The sequence below is a fragment of the Haemaphysalis longicornis genome, unplaced genomic scaffold (assembly GCF_048455015.1).
Source record: "Haemaphysalis longicornis isolate Haplotype H1 unplaced genomic scaffold, Haemaphysalis longicornis Haplotype H1 scaffold_6, whole genome shotgun sequence".
In the NCBI taxonomy this organism is placed as follows: domain Eukaryota; kingdom Metazoa; phylum Arthropoda; class Arachnida; order Ixodida; family Ixodidae; genus Haemaphysalis; species Haemaphysalis longicornis.
Window position 1 is genome coordinate 211,403,918 of NW_027526407.1, and position 21,451 is coordinate 211,425,368.

Below are 21,451 nucleotides of genomic sequence, written 5' to 3' on the forward strand. Positions count from 1 at the left end.
TGAGCTCCCTGCCGAGCTCAAAATATCCCCAGTGAATTTCCTTTCATTTTCCCGTCGCAAACCACAACCCCACCGATGCCCAAACGACAGGGCTCGTCAGCGTCTTGCCAAGCCACCACTCCCTCTGGCCACGGGGGGGTTCGCACGTGCGTCGCTCGCTTGAAAGACGGCGCAACACCGAGCTCTGCAATCTATGCTCAACGCTCCAGGCCATCGACCCTGGGACCTGAACCACCCGGTCTACTCTCTTCGGCAAGTCTCTAGGATCATTCTGATCCATCATTTGTCGCATTTGACCGCATACACGTTGGGAACCCCTTCTCCGAAGGCGTAGTCATGCCCGGGACTCGCCAAGCCTAACCAAGGAGTTCGAATTCGGTGTCATGGCAACGGCGCGATCACCGCTGTCGCCACGTGCCACCGATGCATCTCCAGCTGAAGCACGCGCTCTCACCACCGAGGAAACCCCTCGTGCCACCAAAGAAGCTCATCTTCGGTGCATCGGCATGCCCACGCAAGGAGCAAGCCCGCCCAGCCACAGTCTGCCTCAAGACAGCCTGCCGTTAACAACGACATTCGTGCCAGCTGAGGTACGCCGCCAAGTGACGCGGCACCGCCGAACCAGCAGCGTCGACTGTGCACGCAGCTTAGAACTCCTCTTAGCCGGGTGCAGCGATATCCTGGCCAGCCATGCACGCGCCACTGAGCTGCTGCAAGCTCGGGGCAGGAGACCTCTCCCTCTCGGCGCTGTATCATCGACCACCACGCCCTGCCTGGTTACGTCTGGCGACCACTGTGCAGGCGTCGAAGCGCAGCACAGCCCTCTCAACGCCGATGCAGACGACCAGGTGGTCAGCATGGACTCTGCGCCACCAAAAAAACGCGGCCGAGACCCCGCCGACGGTTCGGGAGAAGAACAAGAGTACGCCGAGGATACAGCTGGTGACATTTCAACAGTGGACCCAGGGACGGCGGCCAATGCTAGCGCCCCCATCCCCAAGCGCCGCAACCAGACCAGCGATGCTCCGCAAGGGGTGAAAATGTCCCAGGCTGCGCAGATCGGCAAAACACGAAAGGCCAGGTCGCGCTCTCACGTGAGCTCTCCTGCGCATTACCGGCCCCTTGCTACCTCCACTGGACAGGTTGCGATGGCGGCTTCTGCGAGGGAGCTTCCTCAGCGTCCCGCTGCCTCGTCGAATGGTGCCCCCGCTACCTCGCCGAGTGGCGCCGAGCTCGCCAACGAGCTTGTGCGCTTTGCGCGGCGCGCCGCAGAGCTTCGTGACAGAGCGGCGGCCGCGTCCGCTCTTCTGGCCGAGGAAGAAGATGGTGATGCGGCGCAGTGCGTGGTCACGCCGATGGATTTTGCGGCCACAGCCGTCCCCACAGAAGGGCGACCCAACGCCGAACCTTCTTCGGACGACGTGGAGGGCCAGTGGACGCAGAAGATCTCAAAGGCACACCGTCGCAAAGCGCGGAAGCTTGCTGCCGCGCGACCGATACACCAGCCTGCTGTCGGCACCTGCCTATTTCGTCCCACTGACCGCTCTGCCTCCTTCCTTGCGGTATCGAGGGAGGCAGTCGCCCGTGAATTGGCCGCTGTCGCCGGTGTCTCCCAAGTGAGAATGAACACTCGCTTAAACGTTGTTGCCGCCGATGCCGAAACTGCGGAGTGCCTCTCTTCTCTGCTGGCAACGGAGGAAATATGCGGTATACCCGTACGAGCCTATCGACCCGTCGAACGCGGCAAGTCGTGGCCTGATCTTCGGCGTGGACCCGCAACTCACGTCGGACGAGATAAAGGCCAACGTTAAATCCGATGTGCCGATAAGTGAAACGTCCCGGCAGCGCAATGGTGCAGTGGTGATGCACTTTGCGGGACCGGTCCCACCCGCCTTCGTCGCTGTCTACAAGCTGCTGCTCCCCGTGAGAGCCTGCCGTCCCAGACCTGTCCAGTGCGGCCGATGTGGGAGACTTGATCATGTGACGGCCGGCTGCAAGGGTACCGTGAGGTGTGCGCGTTGTGGGGGAGGACACAACTCACAACAGTGCACCGCAGGTGTTGCCCGCTGCTCCAACTGTAGTGGCCGCCACAGTGTGACGGACCCCCGTTGCCCACGCTGGCAGCACGAGCGCCGTGTGGCCACAGCCATGGCCCAGGCGCTAAAGCCAGTGCCCCGTGCTGAGGTCGAGGCGTCGGTTCTATCAGCGCAGCCCAGCTACGCCGAGATGGTCAGGCGGTGCAGCACCCAGCAGCAGACACGGCTTGGCCCACAGACTCCCCAGGGACGACTGCAGCCCCGGTCTCCAGCCCAGCGAAAGGCAGCCAGGCGCGCCACTGCCCAGCAGCCCACCCCGCCCGCAGCCCCAGTCGTTGCGCTTGCAGCCCCCGGCCCAGAGTAGCTGATGCCCGTCCTCCTGGCCCTGACGCACAGCTTGGTGGGCCGACTGCCTGCCGATGACCCGGCAAGGATGGCGGCCACAGACGCCTTGGCCCTACTTAGCCCCCCCCCGCCCACCTACACCATGGCTAGCAGACCCAGTGGGTAAGGCCAGCGGCCACGCATCCTGCAGTGGAACTGCAACGGCCTAGGCCGTCGCAGCGCGGAGCTGACTGAGCACCTGTTGCGGGAGTCCTTCGACGTGCTGGCACTGCAGGAAGTGTACATCTATAGCGACACGCCGCGTCTGCCGGGCTACGTGTGACATCTCAGCGCCACGAGCTGCCGCCTGAGGTCTTGCAGCAGCACACCGTGCCGCGACGCCAGCCACCCACCGGGAAAGTCGCGGGCAGCGGTCTATGTGCGCGCCACCCTCAACAGTGCTCCTGTTGACCTGGCCCCAGTTGCTGACGGCCCAATGGAGTGTGCCGCCGTGACAGTACGCATGGGGACAACGGACACTACCGTGGCCAGCGTCTACATCCGGCCGCAGAAACCATGGGACGCCGTGGCGCTGTGCCGGCTGCGCGCAAACCTGCGCTCGGACGCTGTACTGTGCGGCGACTTCAATGCACATCACCCTGCCTGGGGGAGTCATCGAGCCACTCGAAGGGGATGAGAGCTGTTAGACGCCATCACCACCTGTGGACTGCACGTGGCCAACACCGGCAGCCCTACTTTCGTCCGCCCATGTCGTCGCAGTGGCACGGTCCAGCAGTCATGCATCGACCTAACCCTGGTGACGCAGCGGTGCGCCTATTCCTGCGAGACCGCCGCCAGCACGTGGGGTTCTGACCACTACCCCATACTGATCACCCCCGGGAACCACCGCAAGCGAGCCGACACAAGGGCTTACGCAGTCACTAGCTGGGTCGACTTCCGCAAGGAAATGACCAAATGCACCGAGGATCCTGAAGTCGACTTCCTCGCAGCAGTCGTGCGGAGCGCCGACAAGGCAACGGTACGGGGAGAGGTACCTCTCTGCACGCCACTCCCGGACATGCAGCTGCTACGGCTTCGGGCCCGCCGCAACCAGCTACAGAGGAAGGCTTTGCGAAGCAAGCGCCCAGAGGATTGGACGGAGTACCGGCGGGCGGACGCCCAATGCCGCCGACGGGCACGGCAGCGTCGCAGGCAGGGCTGGGAGTCGCTGTGTTCGTCCATGGACTCTCGTAAGGTCCCGGGCAGAGCCTGGCGTATCTTTAAGGCTCTGCTGGGGCCTACCACCACCAGCCGGCGTCCCCTGCATGCGGTCGCCATATCCCTGGGCATCACAGAAGGGGCCCTGGCGGAGCTGTTCGCCGACCAGTTTGCCAAGGCCGCTCAAACCCCGCCTCCAGTTCCTGCGGCCTCACCCAACGCGGAGCCAGCCGCCCCGCACGACCAGAAAGTGGTGTCCCTCTGCTCCACGGACATCACGCTCCGTGAGCTGCAGGCCGCCCTGAATCGATGCTCCAAGCGGCGGAGCGCTCCTGGTATGGACGGGGTTACGTACCAGATGCTGCGGAACCTGGACGTGACTCAGTTAGAGCCGCTTCTGCGACTGTTCAATCGGGTCTGGCGGACTGGTGTCCTCCCTCCACCCTGGCTCGTGGGGCTCATCTCGCCAATTCTCAAGGTCGGCAAGCCCCCGACGGAGCCAGAGTCCTACCGTCCCGTGTCCCTGACGTCGGCTGCTGGGAAGGTCATGGAGAGTGCAGCCCTTGCCCGTCTCGAGTGGATTGCCGACCACAGCGGCGTCTTCCGGGAGCAGCAAAGCGGCTTCAGGCGGCACCGCTGCACGGCTGACTCCCTGGGGGACGTCATCTCCATGCTGGAACAGGCCCGCCATGACAAGGAGGTGGCCTTCCTGCTCCTGCTGGACATGCGGTCGGCATTCGACACGGTTGCCCACGGGGCCATCCTGGAGGCCCTGGACGGCATGGGCGTTGTGGGGCGCCTAGGAGGCTACATCCGGGCGTTCCTGCGTGACCGGACCCTGCGGGTGAAGGTAGGCCGGGCGACGAGCAGTCCTCGAGACGTCCGCTCCGGGGTGCCCCAGGGAAGCGTGCTGAGCCCGTTTCTTTTCAACTTGGTGCTGGCTCCTCTCCCCGACTGCATCCCTCCAGGCTTGCGACACCCAGTAGAGGTGGCGGTGTATGCTGACGACGTGGCACTCTGGACCCATGGCCCCACCAAAGACTGCCATATAGTCAAGGCGTGCCTCCAGGAGGCTCTGGGCGCAGTTGCGGTCTTCCTCGATAGCCGTGGCCTGCAGCTCTCGGAGGCCAAAACGCAGGCCCTTATGCTGCACCCGGGAGGATGGAGGGCTCGACAGGCAACACCGCCCATCACACTCAACGGGCGACCTCTTCCCTGGCGGCTGACCGTGAAGTACCTGGGGCTGCTCATTGACTGCCGGCTCACATGGCTGCCCGCTGTCAAGGCCCTCCGGGCACGCAGCGCACAGGTGCTCCAAGGGGTGCGGCAGCTTCTGTCACGAGGCAATGGTTGCTCACACCAAGTGGCGCAGCGCGTGTTCCACGGCATGGCCTCCGCAGCTGTGCTGGAGGACAATAATACTACAGCGGAGACCACAGAAACAATACGTGATTTCAGCTGGGGCCGTGGCTGCGCAGTAAGGTGTGTTGTGCGCCGTATCGGTAGTCGCATCCTCGACAGTACTGTGCCGAGCCGCTGCTGCAACATACTGCATCACCCCAAAGCTACCAACGGAACTGATGCGGCGCCAACATTGTGTCACCTCACTAAGAAAGGACGATACCTTTGCGAAAGATTAACGCCAAGCACTGAAAAAGTAAGCAAGGCCTATAGAAAGACCACAAACTAACTAAAATGTCTATTAATAACAAATGAAATCGGGCACAGGGCGCGTAAGAGGCTAATTTTTAGATTCCTTTTGAAATTCCCCGCAGCTCTGTCACTGGTGCAAGCTCTGAGCGGAAAACGATGGATGGCACCACGCGGGCGATTTAAAAATCACCCTAAAGATTGGCCAGGATATCGTCCGAGAGGACGGTTACGTAAACATCATCGGCATGGCAGTGCACAGAAGCGGCAGAAGTGATCTCACAATCCACAAGAAATGGAAGATCTTTACCCATTTGGACCACGTTGTAATATACCAGAGCAAAAAAAAGACACAAAAAGATCCAGAAACAGAAATAAATGACAACACGTATGCAGACACTCATCACGCCTGCTGTTCCAGGAATTTACCTGCACTGAATGAAAACATATTAACAGCATCACGAGGGCAGCATATAAGGCAGCCCGATACCTACCACTTCCCGCGATCACCAAATAGGTCGGTGCCCCGCCTATGAGAACCACCAAATATCAGCTTAAGCACTATCAAAAGACTTGTTTCAGCAGGCAGAACACCCAAACGCTTGAAAAAACATTTTTCCGTGTACAATGATGACTGTTAACACCACGTTGACGCACGGACGTAGTCGGCGCTGTGTGGTGTGTTTTCTTCTATTGTCCCGTTCTTCTGGCGCGAAGTTCATTTCCATTATGGCGGACACGAGAGTCTGGAAGGTGACGCCGTAGATGACTAAAAGCACGTGAACACACATTATCCTTTCCTGTTCCAAATAGGATGTCATTGTCGAAGAATCGCAAGCTTGGCGCAGGTTGCGAACCAACACATATATCGATAAATCTAGACGGGCAAAGATGTTTTGTGGGAAATGGCCCACTATACTATAAAACTTACGGGAAAGCTTACAATTTCTTCCACGCAACCTGGTGATACTTAAACATATAGAATAACAAGTGAAACATTCCGTCGAAACATGGGAAGCATCTCTGACTACCCCGTCACCATTTCAGCGTGAGCTCATTCAGAGACAGCCAGGAAAAGAGACGCCGCGTCTGGGGCCTTCCAAATCGGGCTTAACCCCTGGGCTCCTTACCATCTGTTTACCTCCTTTTTCGAAATTCCAACCACATCTTCCACAATAAAGGACTTCTCTGTGTCCCCTTCCGCTTAGAAAGAAATGCGAAAAAGTTCAGGCTGGTCACGACGCTAAAGAATAAAACTGTGATACACTGGCACTGTCGCCTTCTCGAACAACACCCTGCAGACGTAAATTTTCACACCGGCTTCTCCGCCGGTCCTGTGCCACGGCAAATGAAAATCGTTGCCGCTGGTTTCGCTCTCTGTCTGGAAAACATGCGTTGTAAACGCAGCAACTCCGCTTCAAAACGCTTCGTCGACGTCCAAGTAACGCTATCGCGTCGTACATCTGAAGACCTAAACGCAGATGATATCTGCAACTTTTTCTTCTCTTCCGTTTTGTTTAAGTTCGAGCTGCTTTTCACTTGTTTTAGTTCTGGCCCGTACTACGCTTATCGTGCGCATATTACGGCACTGTTGACAAAAGTTTGCCTTTCAATATTTCTTGCGTTTTTTAGGTAAAGGAAGCGCCTTTTGTAACTGGGGCGGAGCAGGTTGAGTCACCAAAGCTAGTTCTTTCCAACTGGATGAAGGTGTATTTTGTCTTCATGGCCAGTTTAAAAATACGTGGAGCTTTCAGTGGTGTCCCTGCGTGTCTACTTTGAAAAGCAGGGGCATTGTGATGTGTGCAAGCCGAATCACGATACTCCTGCAGGCTTCTACCAATGACACTCTTGCAATCCATAACAATGGTGCGCGTTGTTTAGAATAACTGAAGTTAAGTTATTAATGGGGGCACTTTATTACGAGCTTTTTTGCATCGGCGCACGGGGTAAATGTCGGCGAACGCAAACACGAACTATACACTCAATTCAGAAAGAATATTTTAGTTCACGAAAGGTCATGTATTTCAAGTTTCAGGTCACCGCACCCGGACCACCACCTTCGCTGCCTCCTTCTTTCCACGCGCTGCTAAAGACTGGAACGGCCTTCCCCACCAAATTGCCGCCATCACCAGCCCCCATTCATTTACTGCCGAAGTGACGACTTATTTTTCCTGTTAATCCTTGTTTTGTGGCTACAAAATCTGTTTCCTGTGCACACACCACCCCTTATGTAGTACCCCCATTTGGGGGTCTTTAAGGAAAATAAAATGAATTGAAATGAAAGTGAAATTAATGCACCTTTACCGCCAGTTTACAATACAAATGTGAATGAATGTGATTTGCCTGAATACGTTTTGGTGAAGGAAGAAGTACCAGAGACAGTTAATTCCATGTGGCACAGACGTAGTTTGCAGTATTATTGCGTTGCAGCGATTATATCGGGCAAACGGTGAGATGTGGTAACGGTAGGCTAAATGAACACAGTCACATCCTGCAAAAGTGCAAAAGTGTTCACCTAAGAATACATAGTATAGGCTGGGCTGGGTACGGGCCTATCTTCAGTAGTACCGCAATATTCTATCAAATTAAGCATAAACTGACGAGGGAAATTATTGGGGCTCATGAAACAGAAAAAAAGGGAATCAAAGTACTTCTGTACTAATAACTACGTGCAATGTGTATGTACCGAAAAATGTTTAATAAAATCCTTTAAAAAAAAGTGCGTGAGCGTCTTTTTTGTCGGGGTATCAGCAATAGAAATCACCTGTCTAGACAGTGTCTAAGCCCATGGCGGTAGTGACGCCGTGGCGGATTTGTTATTTGGTTTTCACGTGTTTTGGGCCAATATGTGTGTCGGCTTGATCTATGCTGTATTTATATGCCAGGCGTCACAGCAATAACCTTCAGTTGTTAGTCACCGCCTGTGTGTCTCGCTCTGCTTATCGTCCTTGCTTGTTGTGTGCGCTGTGAATTCAAGAATATGGATCACGAACTGGCCCAAGCATCAATGATCTCGTTGCTATTGTTCCTATAACCTGAAAATGCGTCTTCAAAACTACCCCATGGGCAAGTTTTCAAAGCAGAATATCCACGGGTGAATTTGCAGAACGCTCCAAAACTAGAGTTACGTAGGAAATCACATACTAGGGGGCATCCCAAACTCTGACTCTCATTACTCACCACTGGGGCGAATAGCTTCCGTGAAGGGCCGCTTAAACCACACACTAACCGTATACGCACGTCTTGCAGGGTGAGTACGGGCTCTCGGATGCAGTGGCTGAGATCAAGGACCTCAAGAGGCAGCTGCACATCCGGGACAGGTAAGCATTCGCTCTTCTGGAAATATAAATCGCGCTTGCCTAAAATGGGAACTCATATCAGTCCGCATTACCCAAAAGTAAATCACATCTTCTAGCCTTAGATATTTCGTAAATGTAGCAGTATTGTTGTCATAAGAATTATCTACCTGTCGAAAGAAAGCGCCACAAAATATTTGAAAATTAATGGGAATCGTTGCGTGTCAGTCTTTTTAATTAGACAGACCCACCACAAAAATATCCAAACGCCGTATGACTCTAAATACATATTTATGCATTTATAAAATCAGCTTTACAACAATGTTATCCCATACAGGTATTTTTAGACATTTTTGAGTGGACAAATAGTTGAGATTACGGCGTAAGGAGTGTAGGTGATGAAAATGCGTCCTAAAACCGTACTGATGACGTCATAGGGACCGTGAACTCGTCGAACACTGTAGACCGAAAGGTCTACTATGCTACATTTTTCAAGGTCATTCATCGAGTCGCAAGTGACCTTCAGCTGCCGGCGCGCACGCTGCGCCCGCGAAGCTTCCCCGCTGCCTTACCACGTGACTAGCCAAGGATGAAACGGCTCCTTCGCCTGCGCTTGATCACTCAGTTCCAACTGAGCCTGCTCTTCAGCGCAAGCGAACGGCGTGACTAGGCGAAGGTTCAGCGGTTGCTTAGCCGGCATTTGGTCGCGCCGGCGGTCTATGCTGGGCTGTGCTTCAGCGCAAGCGAAATGACCAATGCCGTAATCTAGTCTAAGGCGGCAGGTTGCATAATCTCAAGCAAAGACAAACTTTCACGAAACACTGTGTGCATAGTCTTTGCTTTCGCTGGTTAAAGGGCCAAACCTGAACCTAGGGTGCCTCGATGCGCGCCCGCTCCGCTGAGGGTGGCGCCACTCTTGGAAGGGGTCGCCGCAGCCAAGAGCGGTTCTCGAGAGGCGCCGCCGCCATTTTCTTGCATACCACCCCCGCCGACTTCCGCGCTAGGCGCGCGAAAAGCGGCGCTCTTCCCAAAGTCTCTTTGCAGAATGCCTGGGTGCTGCGTTCACCCAGGCATTCTGGAGGATGTTTCCGTTTCCTAGAGACCCAAAAAGGCTGGTTGTGTGGACAGTGAAGATCAAGCGGGACAAGTGGCATCCGACGAGCCACTCCTGCATATGCAGTGTAAGTACTCGGTTTCTCAGCAGTGCCTAATCCATTTGGGGCTATTGTAAGCTTGTCTATGTGGGTGTTTCTAGATACCAGACGTACGGTTTTATGTGTTTATGTTGGAGGTTTCATCATCCTTTTGCGGCCTTTTCATAGTGGATTGATGCAAACGGACGTGGCCTCTTAAATCGGGGGGCCGATGTGAAACGTGTGGCGCTTTGCATCTTCAGTCATTTCACTTTGTATCAAGAAATGAGGCACTCGTTATAAGAAGGTGTGCGACCTTTCTATTCCCGAAGCGTCATCCCGGCGCAGCACGCTTACTTCACCAAAAGCCCAATTTTGGCAGTGTGAATGATATATCCCCAAGCGCGAAACTGCACGCGACGCCTTATGCTCGTGTTTCTCCGCGTTGTCTCAACTTAAGGTCTGTTGTACATCTTGTTGTGCGAAAACATTATGATATTTAAGACATTTATTCTCGCTTATCATGTCATAAAATAGCGCATAGAGGTGAAAAAAAAATGTGTAAATTACACCTCTATTTTGTCAGTCATGTGCGGATGTGAGCCGATACGTGTGGATGCCAGTTTGTCCGATTTGCTTGATTTCGCGAAATTTATTCTTATTTCTCGCGAGAAAAAGGCACCTATATTAACAATTTATCGTGCAGGCTCACTTTGGAAGATCCTGTTTTGAACAAAACCGGGCAGATGGATGGAAGAAGCTGAAACCAAATGCTGTGCCAACGCCTCTCCCAATCAGAGGTAGGCATTTACCATTTGATGTACTGCGTGTTTTCGTATAAGTGCGTACATTACTTAACAAACCAGCTGTAGCAGCTGGGAAACGTTCCAGTGGCATTTGAGCCGTCGGTCTGGCATGCTTCACCTATTTTGACTTTAACACGTGATGCATGCATGCATGTATGTATATGTATCGATGCTGTTTCTCCTGCTCTTATCGGGAGTCACTTCCACCTATCCAGTTGTAATGTCGATCAGCCCACGCAACACCCTAACCTCACGCATCCACTTAATCTATTTCCACGGAAAAAGGCGCAAGCGCTCGACCTGGTTAATTATTACAAGTGTAAATGCTGAGACGCTTGCCATGCAGTGTTTCCGCTTTGTTATTTGTCTTGGATTGGCGTTCTCTTGATTACCGCGCTTTCCCTGAACTTACTGCTTAATTTGATTATTGGTTCCATATCTTTCTGCTTCCAGTTGCTCCATAGCAGCGAAAGCCACCCAGAGACAGAAAGCAGCCTGGGCCCACATCCAACAATGCAGAGGTGGACAGCCCCGCTGAAGAACCTCACGCATCATCAGAGACAGCGGAAATGCTTCCCGTGTCAACTCACACGGTATCACAGGAGACGTCATCGGAAAACCTCCAATTTAACAGCCCAGGTGTCGAAGCTTTGAATGTCGCAATTCCAAACTCGGCAAATGAAACTCTCACAGCTAGTGAGACACAAAGGGATTGTGCTGAGTTGAAAAAGCAGTTGGTAGACCTGGAAAAAAAGATACACCGTATTTCAAGACCATCACACACGTGCTAAGAACGCAAATCAAAACCTCAGAAAGCAAGCTCGAAAACATTCCAGCGTAGTCATCATTACCTGTATTATAACTGCAGTGAAGTGTGTTTGTATCATTTTTTACATAATGTGTTAGGTAAGAGCAGTGGAGTGTTGTTCATCATTTTGTACATAGTGTATTTGTGCTTCAAGGTATTAAAGGATTATTCCTACTTCCGTGGAAGTTTTTATTGCAGCCCGTGTTTATATTGCAGCCCAAGGACGCTGGTTCGATTCTCGGCCGCGGCGGCCGCTTTTCTAGTGGAGACGACAATACAAAACGCCCGTGTGTTCGAGATTTCGGCGCATGCTAAACATCCCTAGATGGTCAAAATTAATCCAGAGCCCTACAATACGGCGCACCTCATCGTCTATGTAGCGCAGGCGCGTTAAACCTCATCAATGAATCAATCATATTTATATTGCACAGTGCATGCATGACAGTTTGCCGCCAGACAATCCTATGTAAGTACCGCATAGTAGTTTCAGTGGCCCTAAGAGTGCCCCACACCCTTCCGTCACCCACGAAGCCGCTGGCCACTGGCGGCTACTACAAACCCACACAACCCCCTACCGAAGTCTCCTACACCGCATCAACCCCAATCTCTACCCTTCGCCTCTTTGCCCTCAATGTCTCCAGCCGGATACCCGCTACCATTCCCTTTGGGAGTGTCCCCACGACCCATTTCCCCCTTTTCCTTCCCCCTTACACTGGGAGCAGGCCCTGGAGAGCTCCGACCCGGAAGTGCAGTTGGCACTAACCAACCGGGCCGCCCAGGTCGCGGAGAATATCGCAATCTCCGCCACCCCTCTCCCCTAGACCCAGTTTCCAAATAAAGTGTTTCTCCTCCTCCTCCTCCTGAGGTCGTCGCAACGCAAGCGTCTGCCGCACACGCCACATGGCGGGACCAAGTGGTCGCGCCTTTGCTGAAACGACCCGCCATCAGGGCGTCGCTTGCCAAGCACACCCACAAGCCAGCGAAAACCCGCAAATCATGCTCGTTTCGCTGCAGGTTTCACTGCACATTCCACTTTCGTGTTTTTCTGATCCCTATGACAGAGGAATCAACCACAGTTTTTTTTTCTTCATGATCGCGAAGCCCAATGTTAAGAGAGCTTAGAATTTAAGAGTTTAGTTAATAGAGCGCTTAGAATCTAAGCGTGTAAATCGTGCCCCTCGACTTCATTTTTCGCGGCGGTATCTCGACGAGACGGGCACAAGAAACGGTGGAAAATATTCGGAAGAAAAATACCTGCAGACAGTGAACCCGCTGCTTAGGTTTGATACTCAACACTTAAACTTTTTTCCTCCCATATACTCCCTAGAGGTTCTTTTTCGCGTGTCCTCTAGTGGTCCTCCTTGTAGGAGTTTTGTTACTACATGGAACAGGGAGGTTTTGTTTACCACCTTAAAACCGGGCGTTTTTAGGTGATAGAAAGGAGGTATTTAGGGAGTGTTAGGAAATGTTTGGGAGAATTTAAGGACATAAAAATGGAGTATTCTTTAGTTCCTCAAGGTTGTTTGTAAGTGATGTTTATGGAATTTTTAGGCGGTTGAATAGGAGCCTATTATGGCTCCTTTGGGAAGTACTTATGTTATTTTAGGGGCGTTTTTAGGAGGTTCAAGGGAAGCATTTACTTCTTTTGCATGGAGTTTTACGAAAGGTTGGGGAGTTTTGTAGGCCTTCCGAAAGGAGTTTTTGCAAGGCCAGAAGGGAGAGTTTCTAGTTCCCTGCGGGAGTACTAATTTCCCACGGTTTTTCTCGGTTTCAGGTTTATTTCAAACGAACTTTCGCATACAAGTTTACATGGTACAAGGTGTACACAAGGAGGTTCCGAAATAAAAACTTAGGGCGACCTCCTATAAGAAAGCACAAATGATACATTGCTAATAATACGCCAGTTAGGAATGAAAGACAGCAATACAATGCTAGTTGAATAAACCGTAGAAACAATATTACCAAAAGAACTGGAAATACGCGAAAAACAAAGATGGGCACAAACACAACCGCATGGTAAATGAAATCATTATATAACAGTAGCGGATCGAGAACGCGTCAGTACTTATCAGAACTTATGAGTACGCATCAATACTCAGTACACAAAATGAAAAAAAAATGATTGCAGTGGTTTACGACAACAAAAAAATTTTTCAATTGGTGGTGAAATGAGCGAGAGCTGTGTAACGATTTGATATTGAAAGGTAACGAGAATTTTTTAGATGGTAAAGGCACAAGAGATAAATGATCTAGGAGACAGACAGCGATGACATGGCTATGGATAAATGAGTAATATAAAGAACGAAAAACATGCTGCGGAAGATACCAGTGCGTTTTGATAAAGACACAAATGCGCCAAGAAAAGTGACCGAGTCTGACGGGTTAATTGCAAGGATATAGAACAGAATGGGTGGTATCGCGACAGCTTCTTTAGAGTGAGAAGAAAAAGCCATGAAATTCGTGTATTTCGGATAATTTTAGTTGATTCATTTGGCATCAGTTGCCAACATTATTTAGATAATTGTTTCAAGTTACATTAGTTCGTTAATATTATTGCTTGTCTAAAAACTAGCTGTGTTATCAGCAGGAGGGCCCCTCAGTAATCCCCTGTTCAGTTAAAAAGAAAAAAGAGAAGTCAGAAACCTAATACGCCATTCTTTTTGATTACTAGCCAATGATTACAGGATTGAAAACAAATAAAATATTACTGAGCGATATTGATGCAATAAAGGTTAATTAGTTCTAAATCCTTCACACGTTGTTCGGTGCTGGCAAGGTCCAAAAAGGCATGTTCCACAAACGTTAGAGCTGTGTGTGCCTTCTTGGGATATTGAATATTGAAAACCCAGAACGATGCGAACAGACTAGACAGTCCTCCCAGTAAAGATGATGCAGTCAAGACACGCTGGCCACCGATGTGGAGGCTAACTTCCCCGTTCACGGAATGCAGGCAGGGAGTCAAAGGAACATCTGCCTGAAAGAGAAAAAAAATGCCCCACACGTAAAATTCAAAACAGACACTATGGTTAAATGAACTTAATAATTCGGTACAGTAATAAAAGTGTTAGGCCAGGTTCCCTGCGAATTTCAGTGCTTAAATTAGGAATGCAAAGGCTTCATAAAACCAAGTGCCAGTACATTAACCATCGTGGCTTTGCAGCAATAAAAAAGATATTACTTCCGCACAACTTTAAATAACAGTGAAGTTAAAATGCAAGTATCTCTAGATTGATAGATTAGCTCAGAGAGAACACTATTATACCCCTCTTACACCTGGATGTTTTTAAAAATAAGGTTGAAACTAGCAAAAACACGGTTTCACCGGAAGGGCTTAAATAGCCTGACGCGCGCAACTTATTTCTTGGCTGCCGCTGGATGGTGCTACATACTTGGGGTGGCAGTACCGCTTTCCAAGGGAGAACGCGAGCTACGCACGAGAAAATCGTTCGACGCCAACACTTGCGGGGCCTCAAAAGGCCAATGTTTTTCTTCAATGAAGCGTAAATACTGATCGCGGGTCCAATGGAGAAACATTTCGCTTAGTGGTCTCGAACGGCAAAGGACAGGGGAGTTTGGGAAAGCATGAGCGATTTGACCGAAACTGACCAAACTGCTTGGTACGTGGTAATGTTGTATTCAGTTGCTTCTATACTGCTATATATCACCGTTGCTTCACTTGCTTCTTTTTTTCCCTGATGCAAACAGCGACTGCAGTAGTGTTTGCGTGACGTTTTATGAGCACTTGAACTGCGATTTCTCAGCACTTTAGGCATCTTGGCACTAAATCAATGCTGAAATGCCTATGGGGAGGTCCGACTTCCGTTTGAAACCAACTTGCTGGTTGCTTTCAGTGACCCTTTAAGAACAATAAGTTACCCTTATGCCTCATCACTGCAACCGATTGTTCCTCCGTGCGGTGCAAAGTGTGTTACTGTGAGTATTTTCAACGTGAAACGAGCCGTTTCTGTGATTTGTAGGACTGATTCTGCTATTAATTACTGCAGTGACACAAACTATGCAACAAAGAAATCCCGCTATCTCCACGAAGTGAATGATGATGAGAGAGGCGAAGCTAAAATGCTCATCGGCAGACAATGTGACGCATTAAGTGCAAGCTGCTTTTATAGTGTGTGCATTGACATTAGGATATGGCCCCGTGGCAGAATGATGCGCTGCGGGAGAGTTTGCCGTACCTAAAAGGACAGGCAACTCATTTTTACGGAGTATAGGATCTACATTCGAATGAAAGGTTTTCAGTTGAAACACCTTAGACCGTAACGGTTTTCCTGATAGGGACCTAGAACATTTGAGAGTGAAATAGACCTTCCCATAGCCATTTTAGTGTTAATGTGCTGCCGAAGGATGCCTTAATTACTAAGGAATCTTTAATCAAACAATGCATTTCCTTCGCAGCAGTTTCATGATGCAGCCCCTGTTTGCATTAGAATAAACAGGAAGTGACCCAGGCAGCTATGATGTATGGCGGTAAAGGATCGAGCAACTGAATTCATCGTTACCATGTACCAAGAGATTTCGTCACTTTCGGCTAAACCAGTCGTGCGTCTCCAAACTCCCACGTCCTTGGCTGATCTAGACAATTACAAAAAAATTTTTTAAAGGAACCCATGATCATCAGTATTGACGCTTTGTTAAAGAAAAACATATTGCCCTTTTGAGGCCCCATGAATGTTAAAGCCGGTCTAACAGTGGCCCCCACACAACGCCTCCCACAGCCATCCTTAACTTGTGCCCGAGTAGAGGCGCATTTATGACCAGTCTCAGTAGCCATCTAAGCTTGAAATGTAACCACAGAATTTGTTGAATGGTAGTTGCTACCATCGCGACCCACAGCTCTTACATACGCAGCCAGCTAACGCCAAGGATGATGCAACTGATGCCGAGAAAAGTACGCTGTAAATTCAGTATGAAATACTTGTGACGGGACATGTATGTGCAAGCAAACACCTTGTAACAGCGACGGAAACGCGTCACTCACTTATGATCTCACCTCACGCACTGCCCGCATTGCCTGGCAAATGAATGACGCGAGAACGGTGATCAGATTGCTTCGCCGCAAATGCTTAAAGGGGCACTGACACAAAAAATTTTGCATCTTGTTTTTTTTTTTGTTGCGATAAGTAGCTAGTGACCTACTTATAACCTATAGAAACCTCATTTGCTTCAGCGTGCGACGGTTGTTTAATTAGACGCATTTTCAATGCGGCCAGTCGCAGTTTCGGTTTCAGCGAGTGCCGCGAAACGATGGATTTTGTGGATTTTGTGTGAACAAAGCTGACCACGTGACCGTCGGAGGAATATGACAGAGCAGAGCCGCCGTAGCACTGTCGAATCCGCATCGACGGCAGTTTCTGCGAATGCCCCCACGTACTGATCTCGTGAGGCGCTTAATTAAAAAGCGACCGTGGATGTGACGCAGGTGCTGCGAGTGCAAATGCTACCGCGGCTAAAGAACGACGCGCGACGCTCGAGACGGTGGGGGGCAAGACGCGCGCTGGGAGCAGCCGGCCGGTCTGCCTACAGGTCCGCCTACAGATGTGTTCGGCTCAGCACTGCGGCGGATATTCGAGTGCCGCTCTCGTAAGCGGTGCAGATGACAATTTTTAATGCAACCCGCCATCGCATCATTAACTCCTTTCTCATGTAAGCCACCATGGTCGGGACTTGGGGACGATTTCGTGCAGCGGTAACAAGCTATCACTCGAGCTACCTGCGCCGGCCTGGGCCACTTCGCGGCCGTGGCCGCCGCCTGCACAGCGACCGTGCGGCTAGCTCAGTGAGCTTTTCGTACCTCCGGCGCGTTTTCGCATCCAATGGTAATAAACAGTAATATAAACAGAGTGCCTCGATCGCTGTAGAACTTTGGTCGCGGCCAGCTGCCCGATTAGCTGACGAAATCACGGCGCCTCCGCCGCCAACGATCGGGTCGTTCGTTCTCGAGAGCAGAAGCTCCGCCCTCCGGCCCTCCGATTGGAGCGGCGAGCCGGGCGAGCCGGCGAAAAACGCCGGTAGTGCGGAAGCGGCAAATACAAACTCGTGACGTGTTTCGATGTTGTTTATTTACAATTGCGCGTGGTCCTCTGCTGGCTGCTCGGTTGCGTTTCGCACACTTCAAAATTGATTTTAAATATGTTCTAGGCTGTATTCGCCGCTGATATTTTGCAGATGATGTATCTATCACCAATCTATCTCCGAAGTTATCTCGCCTTCAAAATTTTGTGTCAGTGCCCCTTTAAAAGTATTGTTATGGTCTGCAGTTTGGCTTCATCAGTGCCTATTTACCTTACGATGTTTTTATACTCATGCCCGGATTCGATTAACGATCACTGCCGTAGCCTGTACTCTGCACGGCTGATGTTTACTTTTCGCGACTTGTCCGCAATGAAGAACGGTATGAACACGAATTTTTAACGCCTTCGAACTGGTTCGGACAAGGCTATATTTTGTTTTCATTAGGTGCTCGGCGTGTTAATTTTAATTGCAGCGTGTTTTGTATGTTTACAGTAAGCCGGCATTTCTCAAGCATCAATTTCGAAACTCACGACTGCTCACAGAAGGCGAGGCTGCGTACGAGGCGAAACACGTCGTTAATGACTTCGGGTTATGGGGATATTTAGAATAGGAGACCCGGGCGTTGGGGGCCCCCAAGAAGTTAGAGGAACCCAAACGCAACACGCGCGTGCGCGACGGGAGGGCCTTCGCCAACAGCTCACAGCCGGCTTCGGATGCACGTAATCGGATGTTGGGAACTCTAGGCTCGGCGTAGCAGCAGATATTTCATCGCCGTTGGAGTTGCGAGTGACAGTCTCTAACAGAACGTTTCACCACGCTGGGAACTCTGTAAGCGCGGTGACTTCCGCTGAAGCGATCGACGATCAAGATACCTGCACGGCCTCGGCTGATTCTTGCGCGCAAGCATAGCCATCTCTCGGCCGCTCGCCGCACCGTGCGTGAACGGGCCGGCGCTGCCGGGTCCCACCTCTGTGGTTTGAAAACCACAGCTCATGACACTACCTATCAGAATTTTTCATCACACTAACACCCACTTTCGCCAATCTGGAGCTTCTTTTCCACGACTTGTGAGATTTTAAAAAGCGGCGACAAGTTGTTTTTCCCATAGCCATCTCTCGGCCGCTCGCCGCACCGTGCGTGAACGGGCCGGCGCTGCCGGGTCCCACCTCTGTGGTTTGAAAACCACAGCTCATGACACTACCTATCAGAATTTTTCATCACACTAACACCCACTTTCGCCAATCTGGAGCTTCTTTTCCACGACTTGTGAGATTTTAAAAAGCGGCGACAAGTTGTTTTTCCCATAGCCATCTCTCGGCCGCTCGCCGCACCGTGCGTGAACGGGCCGGCGCTGCCGGGTCCCACCTCTGTGGTTTGAAAACCACAGCTCATGACACTACCTATCAGAATTTTTCATCACACTAACATCCACTTTCACCAATCTGGAGCTTCTTTTCCACGACTTGTGAGATTTTAAAAAGCGGCGACAAGTTGTTTTTCCGCGATCTGCGTCGGTTCGAGCCGCATCGTCGGCAGAGCGGGCAGGCACGGCGGGTGCGTGTGCTTCTGAGAGCAATTAACGCTTCACGATTTCCTGCTTTATACATTTCTTGCAAACAAGGAAAATCTAGAAACTTCACTCGGCGATCGTCGTAGTCCACATTGTGGATCGGGGAAACAAGCCGCTGCTTACGCTTCGGTCGCATGCGTAATACACCACCACGCTCATGGTGTTTGCGGATAATCTACCACAGTTGATACGGTTATACAGTCACCATTATGTCGAACTGCGCTTGACGCACTGAGAATTAACTTCAAACGAAGGAAATTAACCCGAAAATATTTTTAGAATGCGCTTCCTAAGCGAAGTGTCACTCGCTGCAAGCCAACTACGCAGCTAGATAGGAACGGTGATCCTACAAGTGACGTCAAAACGATCGCAGCGCCGGCCTCTCCAGTGGTGGGCCTCGCGGCCAATAAAGAGGAGCGCCGACTGTGGCCCAGAAAAAATAATTTGCTCGGGCCGACAATGTCCGCGCGCAGCCGGCCGCCCAATTTTCCCTTTGCTCTCTTCCTCCTTCGTTCGCCCTCTCGTCGCTGTGCCTCTTTACATGGCTGTTCCCTGCTTCGCTCTCCCCAGAAGCGTCTTTTCTGTCGCAACGACGTGTCTTCTGCCTGTCCTACTATGCAGAAGGCATGCGTGCACGCGCGGAATTTAAACAACCGTGCGCGCATCCGCAATAGACGGCGCGCACGGCACCGAATACATCGCACGCCACCGAATACATGGCGATCGCTTATTCCCTATCAGGGAGCGTTTATTCTGACATTATGAAGATCCGCTAAACATATTGTACTAACCAAGCAGATGTAAGACGCAACTGAACGACGACGACTTCAGAAGAACCAAAGAATGAGCAAGAGTAATATGGAACGCCACAACATACAGTCTAGCGTGATTCTGCTTACGACAAATCGATGCAGCGTAAAAATTACCCTCTCTTGTTGTCCCGCTCTCCGGCCGCATGCCTAATTATTTATGCTGCTTCTGCGCACGAACAATGCTTACAAGGGTCGCCCGGAGTCTCCATAGGCACACGGCAATGATACACACATTTCTGCGCCAATGACTGGCGTGGACGGCTGCCCTGTTGTATTAAGTATACAAAAACACTGTCAGCTTGATAAGGCACCAAACAATATCAAACGCAGTCTTCACTGTAACTCATGCTGCAACTTACCGCCCGATGTCCACTGTCGCTCTACGGTCGTGTTATATCGTCGATAACACCGCAGACTCCAAATAAAAGGCTGCGATTTGCATGGCTGCATTTGTGGGCCTACCAGGTTTCCCGGCGTTTTTTTTTTCTTTAAGCGGCTGACCAACAAAACAAGCGGCTCGTTAAACCTTTTCTTTAGGCGAGCCATCACCACAGAGATATAGGGTCCGGACGAATTCAAATATCGAGAAATGAAGGCTCGAGAAAAGACCGCACTGTCAGGGCATTGATCTTGAGCAGATTGCTGCGTCGCGGGCAGTCGCGGGTGATGTTATCGCGTTTCTGTGATTTCCTGATGAGCGTGTGAGTGCCGGTCCGTGTTCTAGGCACACTCTGTTTTGGACGTAAGTTGGAGAACTGCGAGAAAGCTGCGGGAACTTTTATAATCGCTATTGATCAGAACCAGTTGCTCCTTTCGCCTTTTGTAAAACCTGTTAAAACACAGCCGAATTGGTGTTCACAAATTTACAAAACCGAGTCGCATTTTCGGCAAGCACTGCGCAAAAGGTAGTGTTCGTATAGCAGCCATATGTCTATATGTGGTCTCTACATTTTGTTTTCCCGCCATCCAGACCAATCCTTAACGTATCATTGCCGTACGACCACTCAATCACTTCGGGTCCGGGTTACCCAGAAGGCGCTGTCGAACAAGTTCATCAAGCCTGTGAAGGAGGAGCGCAATGAACGCGAAGCGGCGCCAACGCAGACCCAAAACACTCCGTGCCTAAAACAACCGTCGCCGAAGCAGACGACAAAAATGCGTTCCGCCAACGCGCCCGCCGGCGCACGGGAACGCCGGCCGCTTAGCCCGCGGCCCATTCGCTGCGCCATCTACATTGTGCTCCGCGAGTGATGGACATTAAGGCCCGCCGGAGAAAGCGAAGTCGGCGCTCCTGTTTATCTTGCTCCGTGAACTCGAGCTTCGGTGAAGGCTGAGCGGCGGAGTTTTAAAGCAAAGCTTTTTACCTTTACCCCCCAAGGGTTCTTTCGCGACCGTTGATGTCACCAGAAAACTCCCGCGAACAAATAAAAGAATTTACTGGCGCCGCCAGGAATCAAACCTGGAACTAATAGGGTGCCAAAGCGAGAGTCCGTTGTCTTACCGATTTAAGTACGAGCCCACGCGAGACGGCGAAAGCAGGTGGTGTACTCATGGAGCGCTCCTACGGGTTTACCCCCTGCATTCTCGCTGAATGCCACGTGATTGCTTCACGCGACCTCTCGCGCCACTGTGCGCTCCGTCCAAGGCACGTCTAGCGGCCCTGCGCTCCTTGCGGGTGCGCTATAAATTACAAAAATAAAGGACGCTCACTCCAACGCATGGCATCTCACTTCTGGTACGCTAATGTCCTAAAGCCTGTGGCCCCCAG

At 51.3% G+C, this 21,451-nt stretch overlaps 1 protein-coding gene across 1 annotated transcript in view; it reads left to right on the forward strand.

The window, feature by feature from the left end:
• The window catches only part of LOC144143466 (uncharacterized), a 338,543-nt gene that overhangs the window by 195,384 nt on the left and 121,708 nt on the right, over positions 1-21,451 (forward strand). Inside the window, exon 11 of the mRNA XM_077675212.1 lies at positions 8,478-8,548. Coding sequence (XP_077531338.1) covers positions 8,478-8,548 — 71 coding nt within the window. The remainder of the gene's footprint in view (positions 1-8,477; positions 8,549-21,451) is intronic.